Here is a 14,904-nt window from a genome sequence, read left to right on the forward strand (position 1 = left end):
GTGTTGAAGTTGCTGTCAATTGATTGACACTCTCTGTTTTTCTTTTCTGTCATTGTAATGCCTCCTTCCCGTGCATTGCTTTATACAGGAAAAGCTGGTGCGATAACTTCTCATTTATAACTGTGACATGCTTCTTCCCTTGTATTTTATAGAGTCATGGTAACTTGAGGCTGAAATAGACTCATCAAATATCTGATTCTTGGATCACCTGTATAGCTTCCCTGATATGTAATTATGAAACTTCTACTAGAACACTTCTACTTGCAGGAAGCTCACTTCACTGTCTCCCACGACAGTTCTGTTGATTTGGGACAGTGAGCGTGACTGACAGAAATGTCTTCTGTATCTTATGCCACAATCTGTGTCTCTTACACACACACTCACACACACATGTACACAGATTTATAATAAATTATTTCTAAATTATTTGACTAAAATATAATTGAAAGCAGAAACCCAGAGTGTATCCATGGAAGCAAAGGGCTGAAGCCAATGAGGTCACATGTGCTCCTAGGACACATGTGTACTTGGGTTTTAGTTTTCGGGCCTCACAAAACTCAGGAGATAGAAAGAAAAGGCCAATACTGACCGAGGAGGATAATGCAATAGGAGACCCTCCAAACCTTAAGCCGGGGTCCCAAAGGCCCATATCTATGCAACATTGACAACCCCACCCCCAGACGTGTCCTGATGGGGACCACAGTGGTGCAGAATCTTTCCCTTAGAAATTGTAACCAAAGCTAGTCCTTGCATAGAGTTATAACCCAAATTTACAGAACCTCAAACTGTTAATTTGGTTTAAAGTGCCCCAGATTTGGAGTTCCCCTGAGTTTCTGGAAAAAAGAAAACATAAATCCTTTCTAGGGAAATATACATTTATCCTAAATTTCAAAAATGTCCCTCAATTTTCCGAGAAAAATGGGTAGAGTATATAGGTACTGTCTTGCTTGTAACCATTGTTGAACTAATTGAAGAATAAAAATTCTGGCCTCTACATTCTCTCCAGGCCCTTGATCTGTTTCTTGTTTCTTACTATACTGTGGCTCTTCATTCCCTTTTTTGTTATCTTAACTAAAACATAATGCCTGATGGAATAAATACCTCACATATCTTTGTAGCCGTAGATGTAAGTGGGATTTTTGGACTTTTGGTTATAGGTATTGTATTTGTTAGTGCAATTATATCTCCAGGATTGGTCAGTTTTCAGCAACGCTTTAGTCCATTTACAGGAAAAGAACAACTTGGTAACAATTATTTCTTAAGAATGTTAGATTTCCATCGGTTGTCATTTTAAAGAATGTGTTTGTCGGTAATAGCTGGAATACTGAAAGGTTCTAAAGGGTTTGGCTCTGGATGAATTTGCCCTTGGGAAAAGAAAAATGACACAGTAAACTACATTCGACAGCATGTGTGAGTCCCAGAAATGCATTGTTGGTGCGAAAAGGTGCAGAAGAGCACTTCCCAGCATGGCAGTGTTTTATAGGTTCAGAAGCAGCAGCATGGCATTTTGATCAGGAAACCATATGCAGTAACAGTATATTTTAAAAAGGCAAGGGAGTGATGAACACAAGGTTTAGCATGGCGGTTAACTCCCAGGAGGGGAGAAGGGGTTAGTGACACGGTCAGTTACTAAAGAGGACGATGCATATATTCATCCATTATAAACACCTATGTACGTGTAGGACTTTGTACCACATGAAGGAACCACCAAGAAATATTATATACTCACGAGATTGGAAACACATGGAAAAGGTGAGAGTTTCCTCTTTCCTTCAAGCTTTTCATGATCCTATCTTTAAATTCCAAAATAGGTACAGTGGAGAATGTATTAGTAAAGGAAAGGAATTTGCTTATATTATTTTTGTCCTTTTTATATTCCTAAAAGGTTGACTGTCACTAATATTTGTTTAGATACCCTAGAATTTCAGCTAATTGTTGAACATCTTCTGTCACTAGAAACTTTCCTTCCACCCCCATTGTTTTAAAAAAAATCCCACAAAAAATAAAAACCACAAAAACAAATAAAAACCAAACCAGAAGGAAATGTGATTTAGTGCAGTGTGAAGGAGCAGAGGTATTTCTTCAGGTCAGTGCCAGGACATTCACTTCCAAAGCTGGAAAGACTAGTTCAAAAGCAAGTAGTGACTTACCCCATAATGAATTAATTGTGTGCCTGAACTATGAACCAAAAGGCCAGGTGGGCAGACCTTTCTACCCTGATGGGTAGCCTCTCCGTGGCCCAGAACAAAAAATTCCACCCTGATGGCTAACATGTGGTTTTCTGCTGCGTTGCGTTTACAGGGGTCTGTAATGTAACTCATCCTGGAAAGGTGAGGAGACAAACACAAGTCAAGCTCAGACTCTCAGCCAATTAATATCTTTGTTACACTGAAAGCTTCCACTTAAGCTGAAGAAGAGATGAACAAAATATGTTCAGTCAATTCTTGATTAACAACCATTTTGAACTTAGTATGATTTTTAAAGACATAGTCTAAGATTAATAATAACATATAATTTTATATCAACCAATGTTGGAGGTCCGAAAAATTAATAGCATTAACTACACTTGCAAAACTCAAGTGAGTTGCGTACCTCACCATTTACAAAATAGTGTAAGTTGCTTAAGTACCAGGGGTGAGTTTTTCTTTGAAAATAGTTTAACAGTACACGTGTGAATGAATTCTTTATTCTGTGTCCTGTGAGTAGAAAAGCGTGTCACCTCATTCTTCAGAGCCCATGTAAATGAAAGGGATTCTATCCCCTTCTCCTTGGGAACGAGGAAAGTAAGCCTGTTTCTCAATTTTCTGCCTTGTAATTCACATGTGCTGCATAATTTAGGTAAAGGTTAAGGCACAAGTCGGAGGAGAATTGACTCATAAGTCCAGAATAAGGGGACAGAACCGCGAATTCATGTGGACTGGTCTTCCTTTCAGAAGGCTTCTTGGGAACCTCCTCAGGAAACCAACTACTTTGTTGTCATTGGTTAAGTCCTTAAACTTGGCCTGGATCTCAGGTCTAGTGAAAGGTAGTCACACCTACCCCCAAGGCTTGTTGGGCGGAATCAGTGTTTGCCAGGCAGGTGGTACATTGTAAGTGGGCGAAAGTTCATTTGTTGTTGTTGTTATCAGCACTGATGCCTCATAGGGAAAACTCATTAGCATGTTTGTCTTCCAGCCAGCACATCGCGTGTGTGAATGGGCCTCCGTCTGCTCTGACCACTTCTGCTCCATGTCTTCTCTTTCTTACATATGCTCAGTCCAAACTCAGATGGTTGGAGCTACTTCCTTTACGCATTGGAACACGTGGCTGGGGAGCTGAAACCTAAGGAGTTTCTATTCCCAACTCCAGTCAGAGATGTCTTTACCTATCTAGTTACTTTATTGTTAATACGGCGGGCTTGTGGGTTCAAATATGTTTCCACGAATCTCAACACCATTATTTTAGTTTCGTGGATTTATTTGATAGCTGTTGTAACAGTAGCCAAGCAGCTGGTTTATTTCTAGTTGAACATTAGTGGCTGGCTCTGCTGTGCTATTTTTTAAATAATTTTTTCCACTAAGATACAAACGATTTTTTAAAAGGATTCTAATAATAAGGTTAAGGACTTTAAAATCATCGGAAATGGCTGTTCTCACATGACTCATCTGCCTATGGCTTCATAATCATTGTTGTGACATTTGTTGTAAATGTTATGCTCCCTCCTGAGTGGGTGTAGGGCTATGGTTTTAGATGGCAGGGCATGAAAACCCGCTTTCTCCCCCTGGGGGAAAAGAGGTTGCTATGACAAATGAATCTTTTTCTAGGAATAACATGAGTCAACATTGTAAAGCAAGACCTTTTAAATGCAAAGGAAGTCTTGTTAAATGATAATTTCTTTTTGGTCTTCAAACCATTTTATAGTAATATATTCTTCAGTCAAAATAAAAATTTAGAGATTTTTTTTTTCACTGCTTATTTCATTTTTCTATCAGCTGTCTGAAAGGAGAGGAGAAATAATGTGAAAGCCATAAGCAAACATTGAAAGATTAGGAGATTTGTTTGTTTTTAATGTGGTATCTTCTTTTTAGATAGTTTAGATTTGGGGGTTGGGACCTTTTAAAGACAAAACAGACATCTTCATGGAAGCTATTCTTTTGTGTGTATTTTAATTGATCTTTATTGTAGAAAGTATTACAGGTGCCCCCCTCCCTTAACCCCTTCCTCAGCCCTTCCCCTGGCCTTCACAGCACTATTGTTTGTGTCCATGGGTTATGCCTGCATGCTATTCTAATAGACACTGACATTATCTGATAGACTAGTCAGAGATGCCTCCGTCGTAGACTGCAGGGTCTGATGTCCAAGGTAGGTAGGCAGCTGCCCAGAGTTAAAAGCCAGTGAGGGGTAGAGCTCAAATGCAAGACGCTCAGCATATACTTCTTTTCACTGGGCCTGACCATTTCTCACCAGAACTCTAGATAAGAATGTTCTTTTTCTAAAGCTCATGCATTTTGTAGGTCATTTTGAATGCGCAGCAAACTGAAAACTCTTCATCCACTTTTTCTATGAGCTTCTTATTATTTACGTAACCAGTGTTGTCAAGAGTCATCTGTTGACTTCTTTGCCTTATTTTCTGTTTATGTGTATTTCATTTACGTGGATTGCAGATGTTGTCCATAAGGTAGGCTTCCAATCACCGTGCTGGTGAGAAAAGTAATTAAATGTTGAAGATCATTATTAAAATGTGAGGAGACCTCCCCTGCCCCGACACCTGGCTCAGTCATATCCCTCTTCTCAGGATCATGCTCTTTCTGGTGAAATGCTCGTTACCCATCAAAGCCTGGTTTAAAACCAACACCCTGCTCTGTGCCACTTCAGTCTTTAACCCTGCTCCCGCCATGGTAATGCTTACAGGCCTTTAGCATTAGTTCTCCACTTCTCCGTGCACCTGAAGAGCATGTGAACTTAGGTGGTATAGGACATCTAGGTGCTATAGGACTTCTTTGTATGCCCACCGCCTGTACCACACCATTCATCTAATTGATACTCGTTAATTGCTTTGTGACTGTTAAGTGATATCCATGTATATATTTAATGTTTTCACTTGGTCTAACTGCAGCAAGCATTTCTGGTCCTGAAGATTTTTTTAGATTAAAACCATCGTCCCCACATTCTAAGATGTGAAACACTGGCTTCCTAACACAGCACTGATTTAAGGGCTGGATCTGTTTCAAAACCACTTGCTGGAAAAATCCTGGTTTTGCCTGAAAGCACTTGTGAGCTCAGCACAGAGCTAAGCTGGAGTAACCATCCAGCCTCACAAGAATCCTGGGCAGGATCCTTCCTTGTTTGCGTGAAATGGCACCTCTCGCCACCTGTTTTCCTGGCTTTCAAGTGTGTCTGCCCTCTGAGCTGTGTAGATTACAGCTCCAGGTTCTTAATTAAGATCCATGAACCTGGAACTGATAGACTGCTCCCATCAAAAAGCCAAATTGAGGAAAGTTATAATTAAAGAAGATAATTTGGGGAAAGCATTTTTCAGGTCTGTTAAGTCATTTGCAATGTTAGCCATTGGAAGTCGACATAAATGCTCTGCCTGTTTCCTTATCTGTAATCAAAGGGAAAAAAAGTAAGTCACATCCTATTTTCTGAAGTTCACCGTCTCTGTGGGCAGAACTGACAAGTAGCAGTTCTCCCTTGTAAACTTGGGAGACTTGCATCCATAGTGATACCAGGTCTTTTGCTTTCTTCTCATGGCCAGGTCAGCTGGACACTTTTATTCTTTTCCATAAGCTTCAGGCCTGATTTTGCTTCCTTTTCTTCTCTAAAGTTTCCCTCTTCTCCATACTTTTTTTTTTTTACCAGATTCCTTATCCTTCAGTAATGCTGCAGAGTGGTGGATAGCTTCTGCAGCAGACCTGACAAAAAGTCATGTCATCTGGATCAGTTCTAAAGTTTTATTACCAATCCCACTAGGAACCAGAATTGGAGAGATCACTCAGTTTCTTCATCTATAACATGAGCACAATGGTAGCTGGAGAATGCCTCAGGAAAAAATAGCTTATCATCCAAAAACAAACCCTGGCACAGGGCTTGGCACGTGCTAGGTGCTGAGAATCAATACCCTATGGTAGGAAATGGGCACACTCACATTTTGATGTGAAACTACAGGGGTCTGAAATTCGTTCCCCTTAGCGTGGGTAGCCGTGTGCCACTTCCATCATTCCATCTGAGAAGAATACTTTTCCATTTTACTTTTGCATCCTGGGATGCATGGGAGGGTATCACAGAAGTTCTATCTGGGAAACAAAGATAACAGCCTTGTGAGGTCTGTGATATATTTTTCTGTCCTTCCCATGGTGCACATTAAGTCTTAGTGCTGAGGGAAGCAGATAGGACCTGGAGTGAATATTATACATCATTCTACATCATTTTCCATGTTTATTTATCTTGTATGAATACAGATAACAATTTATTATGAACTAGGGGCCCAATGCACGAATTTGTGCACCTTGAAAGGATCGGTGGGCCCACAGGGGCGGGTCTCGGCCCATCCTCCATGCCCCCGCCCAGCCCCTCCCGCCATGGCCCTTGGTCCCCTCTCTGCCAGCAACCCCGCTCCTGCCACTGCCGCTGCTCCCACTCGCGTCAGAGCAATTGGGGCTGGCGCCAGCAGCGAGTCCAAGAGGTAGCTGCTGCCCTGACCACCTCTCAGGAGCAGGGGGAGGTGGAGAAGCCCTCAGGGGTGATCGGGCCGGCAGCTGCTGCTCGCACCCACTGATGGCTCCGAGTGATGGGACCAGCGCCAGCAGCAGGTGCGAGCTCCAGGCAGGACTGAAGCTCACAGGAGCAAAGAATTTTCAGTAACCACCAGGGGCTCGCCTCAGTGACAGTGACTGGTGCCCCGCCTTGGTCGGGCGCCCCTACTCACCTGCTCCACCATCCTGCCATGGCCAGCGCCCGCCATGTTCTGAGCTCTGCTGCCTGCTACTGATGCCCATCATGTTCTGCATGCGCCCCCTGGTGGTCAGCACATATCATAGTGACCGGTTATTTGGTTGTTCTGTTCAGTCTATTTGCATATCAGGGTTTTATATATATAGATTACCACATGCTGTCAGTGAGCTAGTTAACATTTTTACTTCCTCATTCATTCTTTCTGTTCTTGTTCAGGTATCTACTTTATACTTAAAATTTATGTTAAAAGAATATTAGTGTAAGCACAATAGCAGCTTACCATTTTAATTAGAGCAAATACACAGATGTTTCTCATAACCCCTAAAATAAAATTGCAATCTCGCACATTGCAGTGAGGAACTCCTTTCCAACCATCTTCATGCAGTAGCATTTTAGACAACCTTGAAAAGGGTTACATATAAAGCCAACATGATGTTAAAAGTTTCAGTATACCTCTAGATTTTCATGCACAAATATCTGATTTGTTCTTTAGAGAAAAAAAAACAAAACAAAATCGGAGTTAGCTTGGAATTTCAAGTTGGAATGAGAAAAATCCACATTTAACCTTCTGCCTTTATGATCCTAAGGCTATGACTCATCTCCAAACAAACGCCTGATTGAGGTGATGTTTTGGAATAACATCCTGTGTTTTGGTGGCGCATCACTCTTCAATGACAGTCTGAGGTCGCATTGTATGAGCACATGATATTTCCCCCAGTTAATTGATATCCCAGGTTTGTCCAGGGGAAAATCTACAGCTCCCCCAAACATGCTTGACAAGTTATTATATTTACTTTAGTCAAAGCCCGTGTGTGCAATATCCCTCTTGGAGGTGGTCTATTATTGGAGTCCCATATGCTTTTTGTTTGGGAAGAAAGCAGTCACTGTGTCATACTGTTACATGGAGTATTCTTTTTCAGGGATGTTGTTCCCTGGGGGACCATCTCAGGCCAGAGTTCCTTAGTCTAATAAGACCTTTGTAACTCTTTTTGTATAAGAGTTCTGGGAGGGAGGCAAGAATTAAACAGAAAATGTAATTCAAGCAACCATATTAGGCCACATGTGGGAAAACATGACTCTGAGTATTGTATTAAAAAAAGGTATTTGTTGTAAAAGAGGAGTGAGATGCCAAAATGTGCAGCATATTTCAGTGAAAATGAAGGCTATTGTGGTACAGGGAATTAATAACACTTTACCATTGTCTTTCGTTTCTAAATATGGATGATCAAAAAAGCACTACACAGTTGTCTATTCACAAATTTTATATTAAAACATGATTAATTATTATGGAAGTCCTTTATACTGATATTTAATCTAAGATTTCCTTGTGTGAGTTTTCCCATCAGTAAAATGATGTTTAACCCATTTAAAGATAATGATTTTATATACATATATATGTATATGTCACTCAGTAATACAAAAGAGTATATATACTCATAAGAATTACTCAGTTTTATTGTTGTTCTTTACTGATTGATGAAAAACACACTGATTTTTATCCATGAGGCTAGAATTATAAAAATGAATATTGCAAAATGACCTATGGAAGCCCTTTCTTCAGATTTTGTAATTATGTCTGAGGAAGATTTTGATTCAGGTTTTTTTTAAATCCTCACCTAAGGACTGGAGATATTTTTTAAAATATATATTTTTATTGATTTCAGAGAGGAAGGGAGAGGGAAAGAGAGATAGAAACATCAATGATGAGAGAGAACCATTGATTGGCTGCCTCCTGCACATCCCTTCCTGAGAATCGAGCCCACAACCCCAGGCATGTGCCCTTGACTGGAATCGAACCCGGGGCCCTTCAGTCCGCAGGCCGATGCTCAATCCACTGAGCCAAACCGGCTAGGGCTGATTTTTTTTTACTTATAACATGTGGATACAGAAATCATAATATAAATGATCAAAATACTTAGAATTATTTTGACTAAATATGATAAAATGAAACTGTTGTCTGAAATCTAAACATTCCACGGTAAAATGTGTGGTATTGTAATCTTTTGAGACTCCTCTTTCATTATTTTTCCCTTTATCTTTTCTTTATAGCAAATGGTTTCACAGCAACGCATTCTGATTCACGAAGATTCCATGAACCTGCTAAGTCTTTATACCTCTCCCTCTTTACCCAATATCACCTTGGGGCTGCCAGCAGTATCAGCCCAGCTCAACGTAAGTCAGAGCAGCCTCGCGCAGCCCGGGTGATGCCTTCACAGGGGGACTCTCGTATATTTAGATTAGACTTCAGGGAAGCTTGGTAGAGGCCATTATCCTTCCCTGTTTACTGAGTCGTTCAAAGATGTTCGGTCAGATTTCAAATTACAGATTTATACTGGTTTGCATAATAATATATAAAAATAACAACTCACATTTGTATAATGGTTCATAGCCTTTAAAAAAAGCAGCACTTTCCAGCTATTTTATTAGCTCCACACGACCATCCCATGAAACAGAGATTACAAGCCACATTTTTACAAAAGAAGAAGCTGAGACGAGTAATGTTTAAAAGTCCAAGATCACGGAGCCACTAAACAGCAGGCCTGGCACTCCGCCCGGCCAGAGCTGAGGTGTAGCTTCTGTCTAAAGCACAGCACATATGTTTATGGAATTTATTTTTTGGTGAATGACTTTATTTTGAGAATTTATGTTACTGACTCTATCATACTGAAGAATACGTATCTGGAAAACCTCTTTAAGAACAATATTAAATTCTTCCCAGGAGACTTAAAGCGAAGAAATTACTTTAAAAGTCCTGACAACTGAAATAGGATCTTTTGGAGGTAATTGTCCAACTAGCAGAAGACAACAATAATTATTTTATACGTATTCCCTAAAATAATGTATATTTTTGTCATTGTAAAAGATTTGTAAGCTTTTCATAGAGTAATTCGTCTATGAAATGTATGAAAATTAAATTAATTGTGCTTATGCAAAGGTGATGTGATACATTAAGTTTGAAGAGAAATTGGTTCTAACCATTGGCACCAATTTTGCCAATCTTTAGAAGCAAGTCTTTCACTGCATGCAACTTGTCAAATTCACATCTTTTATAATATTCCCAGATCAGGATAATATAAAGAGTGGATCATTTTGTGACCTAATTTGTTTTCAGGATATAAGACCTGTTTATGGGATGCTAATGTACAAGCACACCTATAGTGACATTATAAAGTGATACATTTGAAGGTTGGGCTCAATACGTATTATAAAAGCAGTCTAAGGTGCACCTTATATTTTTGGTATTTTTAATAGAGTGGGATGTTGCCTTATGTGATACAGTCACTTATACAAGTGAGGAGAATGCAAAATTTGGATGCTGTTATATATCTGGGGATTGAAGAAGAAAAACATAGAAATACCAAATTCAATTACACTCTTAGAATTCCACACGAAGCATTTATAAACAATTGGACCTAGCAAAAATAAAAAGGGAGTTAGGGATGAAACAAAACTTAAATATGCATGGATATTTTCAAATCTTCACTTACTAAAAATTGTTTTTCTCCTATTCCTGTTTTTCCTATCTCTTCCAATGATAAGCAAATACTGAAACAAAAACTTATGACACATGAATAAGCATTTTATATCCACTCCTCTTTGCAGGCTCTACGTCAGTCCTATCAGCTAACACAAACATACACCACTTTTAATGTGGTCAGGGGGAATTTTTTTCTCAAAGAACCCAGTCCTAAAGCCAGACCATTTAATGTTTTGATGGTAATACAATTTGGTGCCGTTGGATGAGTAAACCAATGCGGTTTGGATTGAAGTTTCATTTTTCTTTGCTTCCATTTTGGTGTGGATGAGGCCATCACAATTAATTTCTCAAGCTTAGCAAGGCTTTGGCAAAGGGACCTCTAACGTTCCATTTCCCCACTGAGTAGTGGGAAATTTTTAAGGAAAAGAGGCCAGGAGAAGGAATCACTTCTAGATTAAACATTGCGTTGACTTGCTGTGTGACTAAGACAAACCATTTACCTCTTTGTCCTTTAATTTCTCCATCACTGAAAATTGCTTTGCTCCCCTGGTGCACAGCAATTTTGAAAGATGAAACATGAGTTTTGAAAAGAAACATGCCACATAATTTTGAGGCATTAGACTTCTGCTTTTGTAATACCCGCATGACCACCATTCATTAAATTATTTGACTAGGATAATTCATTATTACTATTGATGATATAATTATTATTGCCTTATTACTGTTATCATACATTTCAAGTTCTTAATAGTGTTTTTATTTGATATAATTCCACTTGTAGTTTATTTTATTAAATGAAAGTATCTGGAGTGTCATTTTCAATATTTAGAGATTTGGGGATCTGTTATGAATTAATATAAAATACATGTTTAAACCAGATTCCTGCATGTTTTTTACAACCTCTCATTGAGTTACCTGAAGAATTTTATTTAAAAAATTGAATATTGGAAACTTACAGCTCTGTGAACTTATTAGAGGAGGAGTAGAAAAAGGACCAATTGTCCCTTCTGCTTGAGACTCCAAAATCACAGACCATTTTATCTCTAACTTCTTAATGGCTGTTATGTGTCCTTAGGTTAGAAATTTCAATAAACTTTACTTTTACAATATACCTTGTACTTAATCAGTATATTAAACTATTTTAGAAATAAACTTCCTAGTTATTAAGCCTGAAATTAGCATCATTTTTTAAAAATATATTTTTTAATGATTTCAGAGAGGAAGGGAGAGAGAGAGATAGAAACACGAATGATGAGAGAGAATCATTGATTGGCTGCCTCTTGCAAGCCCCCTACTGGGAATTGAACCCGCAACCCGGGCATGTGCCCTGACTGGGAATCAAACCATACCCTCCTGGTTCATAGGTCAACACTCAATCACTGAGCCACACCCCCCAGGCAGCATCATTTTTAATGTTAAAGATCTTTTTAAGTTCAGAACAATGATACCCAATACTCAATTGTCTCCAATGCTTCAACTCTACTTTTATGTCTCTTGTGTCAATTCAGTTAGTTTAAAAGACATGGCTGTTATCCATTTCCCCTACTGAGCCATAGGTAAGATGGGTCTTTTTTGGGGGGGGGGGGGGGAGTGCCATGGGGTATGGAATAAAAAAGCTAGTGATGTACAGACCTAATGAGCCACGTGGATGAAAGAGGATTCACATCTTTATTATTTCCTGACACAGGCTTCGAATTCACTCAAAGAAAAACAGAAGTGCGAGGCCCAGACACTTAGGCAAGGCGTTCCGCTGCCCGGGCAGTATGGGGGCAGCATGCCGGCGTCTTCCAGCCATCCCCACGTTGCTCTCGAGGGAAAGCCCAACAGCAGCCACCAGGCTCTCCTGCAGCATTTACTATTGAAAGAACAAATGCGACAGCAAAAGCTTCTTGTAGCTGGTAATTAACAAGGGCGCCATTTGGAGATCATATGGGGGCTTTTATTTTATCAGCGATGCAATGTGATGTCTTTTTAACTCAAGACACTGAAAAGATTTACCATTTACCAAGGTCTCCCTGATACCTGGTACTGTGGGAAAGGCTATAATCCTTAGTTATTTTTCTAGCTCCATGAAAAAAAAAAAAGGTTGACCTTATTTAACCTTCACATACCAGAGTGGAGTACGGGTGAGTCATTGGTCAGATGCATGCCTGTTCAATGCTTTGGCACTCCTGCCTTCACCCCATCCAACCTAGCTTTCTTCCTGTGTATCCTTTATATCTGTTTTCTGTAGATTCTTGTGTTTTCTTAAGCAAAATTGTGTATGTATACATGGATACTTTTTTTTCAGGTGGAGTTCCCTTACATCCCCAGTCTCCATTGGCAGCAAAAGAGAGAATTTCACCTGGCATTAGAGGCACCCACAAATTACCCCGTCACAGACCCCTGAATCGAACCCAGTCTGCACCGCTGCCTCAGAGCACATTGGCTCAGCTGGTCATTCAGCAGCAACACCAGCAATTCTTGGAGAAGCAGAAGCAATACCAGCAACAGATCCACATGAATAAAGTAAGCCCCCAAGTCAAAGTGTCGTGACCACCATTGTGGCAGTTGGGGTTCTCTTCCCTGGTCTATGCATTCAAGGGGAGAATATTGGTATATATCATAGTTCAAAGGAGAATGCCATCCGGGCTCAAGGATACCATAACACTACTGGGTTTTTCAACATCTTTGTGTTCATGAAGTAGTATTTGCAGCAATTTTGAGATTGTAGATGAGCAAGGTCTTTTATGACTGAGCACCTATTTTAATACATAAGGACATGCAGGCACATGTGTGCAGAGCCTCATATCTATGGCAGAAAAGGCTCGAGGCAGAGTGGAAGGTGGTGGATTGACATCTCAAAAGGTTTGCCCAGGTGCTGGCAGAAATGACAAGGTTAGCCAACAAGGTACTTTCCAGCAACTCGTATGTAGCCATGTTAGAGCTGTTTTCTTAGCATTCCCCACTTTGTTCCAAACAGTGTTTAAAACAGTTTCTCAGAACCTTGTGGTCATTTCCTCCTGGCAGCCCTGTTGTGGCTGAAATGGACAGCGAACGAACGTCTGCATCATACCACATCCTTAGACAGTCTCCTGCTGAGGCAACCACAAGCAGTGATTGCCGTCTAACAACAGCAGGCAGGCTGGTGAGGCGTTTTCAATGAACTTTTAAGCTAAACTGGCCTACAGAGTTTTGCTACTAGGCTCTGCTCTGGTTGACGTATGAAACAGAATCTTCTCATTCCTGGAGAATAGTAAGGTCCTGAATATCAAGATTCTATCTCCTCACCTTTGTACTGTATCACCTACACGTACCTTATGGAGGCATTATATATTGAGGTATCATATTGAGAAGTGTGTCCTGTTTACGGATAGACAGCTTAAAACTGGCTTAGTATTCAATGTTTTGTTCTGTTGTAAACAAAGCAAAACCTCATGGGCCAAGGTCTACTCACCTTTCTAAGAGCAGTAGGAGAAGGGGGTTTTCTCATCTGCTTACCTGATTGTAGGTGGGCCTAGAGTGTGTCGCTTCTCTTTGGCCTCCACTTGACAGGGCAGAGCCATGAAGGGAGAAGCATGGGCTGAAGATGACACTACTGAACAGAAATTCTTCCAGCCCCACCCTTGGATGCTTTCAAAGATTATGCATATTTGTGTGGGGTGGGGAGTGCGGGTAGGTTGCTAGCAGTGGCAACTACCAAGTACCTCTTTTGCCATTTTTCAGTCTCCTGCAGACTCCTTTATATCATCAGATTAATGCCTCTTTTATCACTATTGCATTTCTCTAAATTATCAAATTATTTTGTATCAAATCAATCTTGCCAGCTTCCTTCTTGTATAGTGGTGTAATACTCATGGACATAAATGTGCTGCTGCATCTGTTTGCTGTGTGATGGTAGAGTTGTTTGTGGACTCACAGCACTACTTAAAACTGCCAGGTATTCTTGAAAAATGGTCCTGTGCCTAGGGAGAAAAATGTATGTGGAAGGAATTATTGGGAAGCCTACTTTTTGCCTGGTAACATTCTGATCTGGATATTTGTTAGATTCCTATGAATACCTTTAAGAATATTTTGGCATACGTGTTTTATGACCTAGAGCAGTGGTCGGCAAACTGCGGCTCTTTGGCCCCTTGAGTGTGGCCACCAAGTTTCAATCGCACTGTATGTGTGCGCCCGCACGTGGTATTTTGTGGAAGAGCCACACTCAAGGGGCCGCAGTTTGCCGACCACTGACCTAGAGTGACCACTGTTTCAGACTCAAACGGTATGCTGGTATCAGAAACTTCATAATTTAGTATTACACTTGAGATTTCCATAGGAGATGCTCATCTCCATCACGTGGTAGGAACTAAGATGGAAAGCAGGCATTTGCAGTTGAGCAATGAGGAAGGAAAATTTATCAGAGCCCTTCTCCCATGTGGAGCTGATTCCTTGGAATCTGTTAAGAATTCGTCCTAAAATTAGAAACAAACCTATACTTTTAGGTACCTGTTTGTACAGTGGTTTGATTA

General features: G+C 40.2%; 1 protein-coding gene across 10 annotated transcripts in view; it reads left to right on the top strand.

Annotated features, from left to right (window-relative positions):
- HDAC9 (histone deacetylase 9) overlaps positions 1-14,904 on the top strand; it is a 156,865-nt gene that overhangs the window by 124,762 nt on the left and 17,199 nt on the right. For all 10 annotated transcript variants that reach the window (XM_023750781.1, XM_023750778.1, XM_023750776.1 and 7 more), the window contains 3 exons: positions 8,983-9,105; positions 12,099-12,309; positions 12,702-12,919. In XM_023750781.1, coding sequence (XP_023606549.1) covers positions 8,983-9,105; positions 12,099-12,309; positions 12,702-12,919 — 552 coding nt within the window. The remainder of the gene's footprint in view (positions 1-8,982; positions 9,106-12,098; positions 12,310-12,701; positions 12,920-14,904) is intronic.

This window comes from Myotis lucifugus, unplaced genomic scaffold (genome assembly GCF_000147115.1).
Source record: "Myotis lucifugus unplaced genomic scaffold, Myoluc2.0 scaffold_15, whole genome shotgun sequence".
NCBI classification, from domain to species: Eukaryota; Metazoa; Chordata; class Mammalia; order Chiroptera; family Vespertilionidae; genus Myotis; species Myotis lucifugus.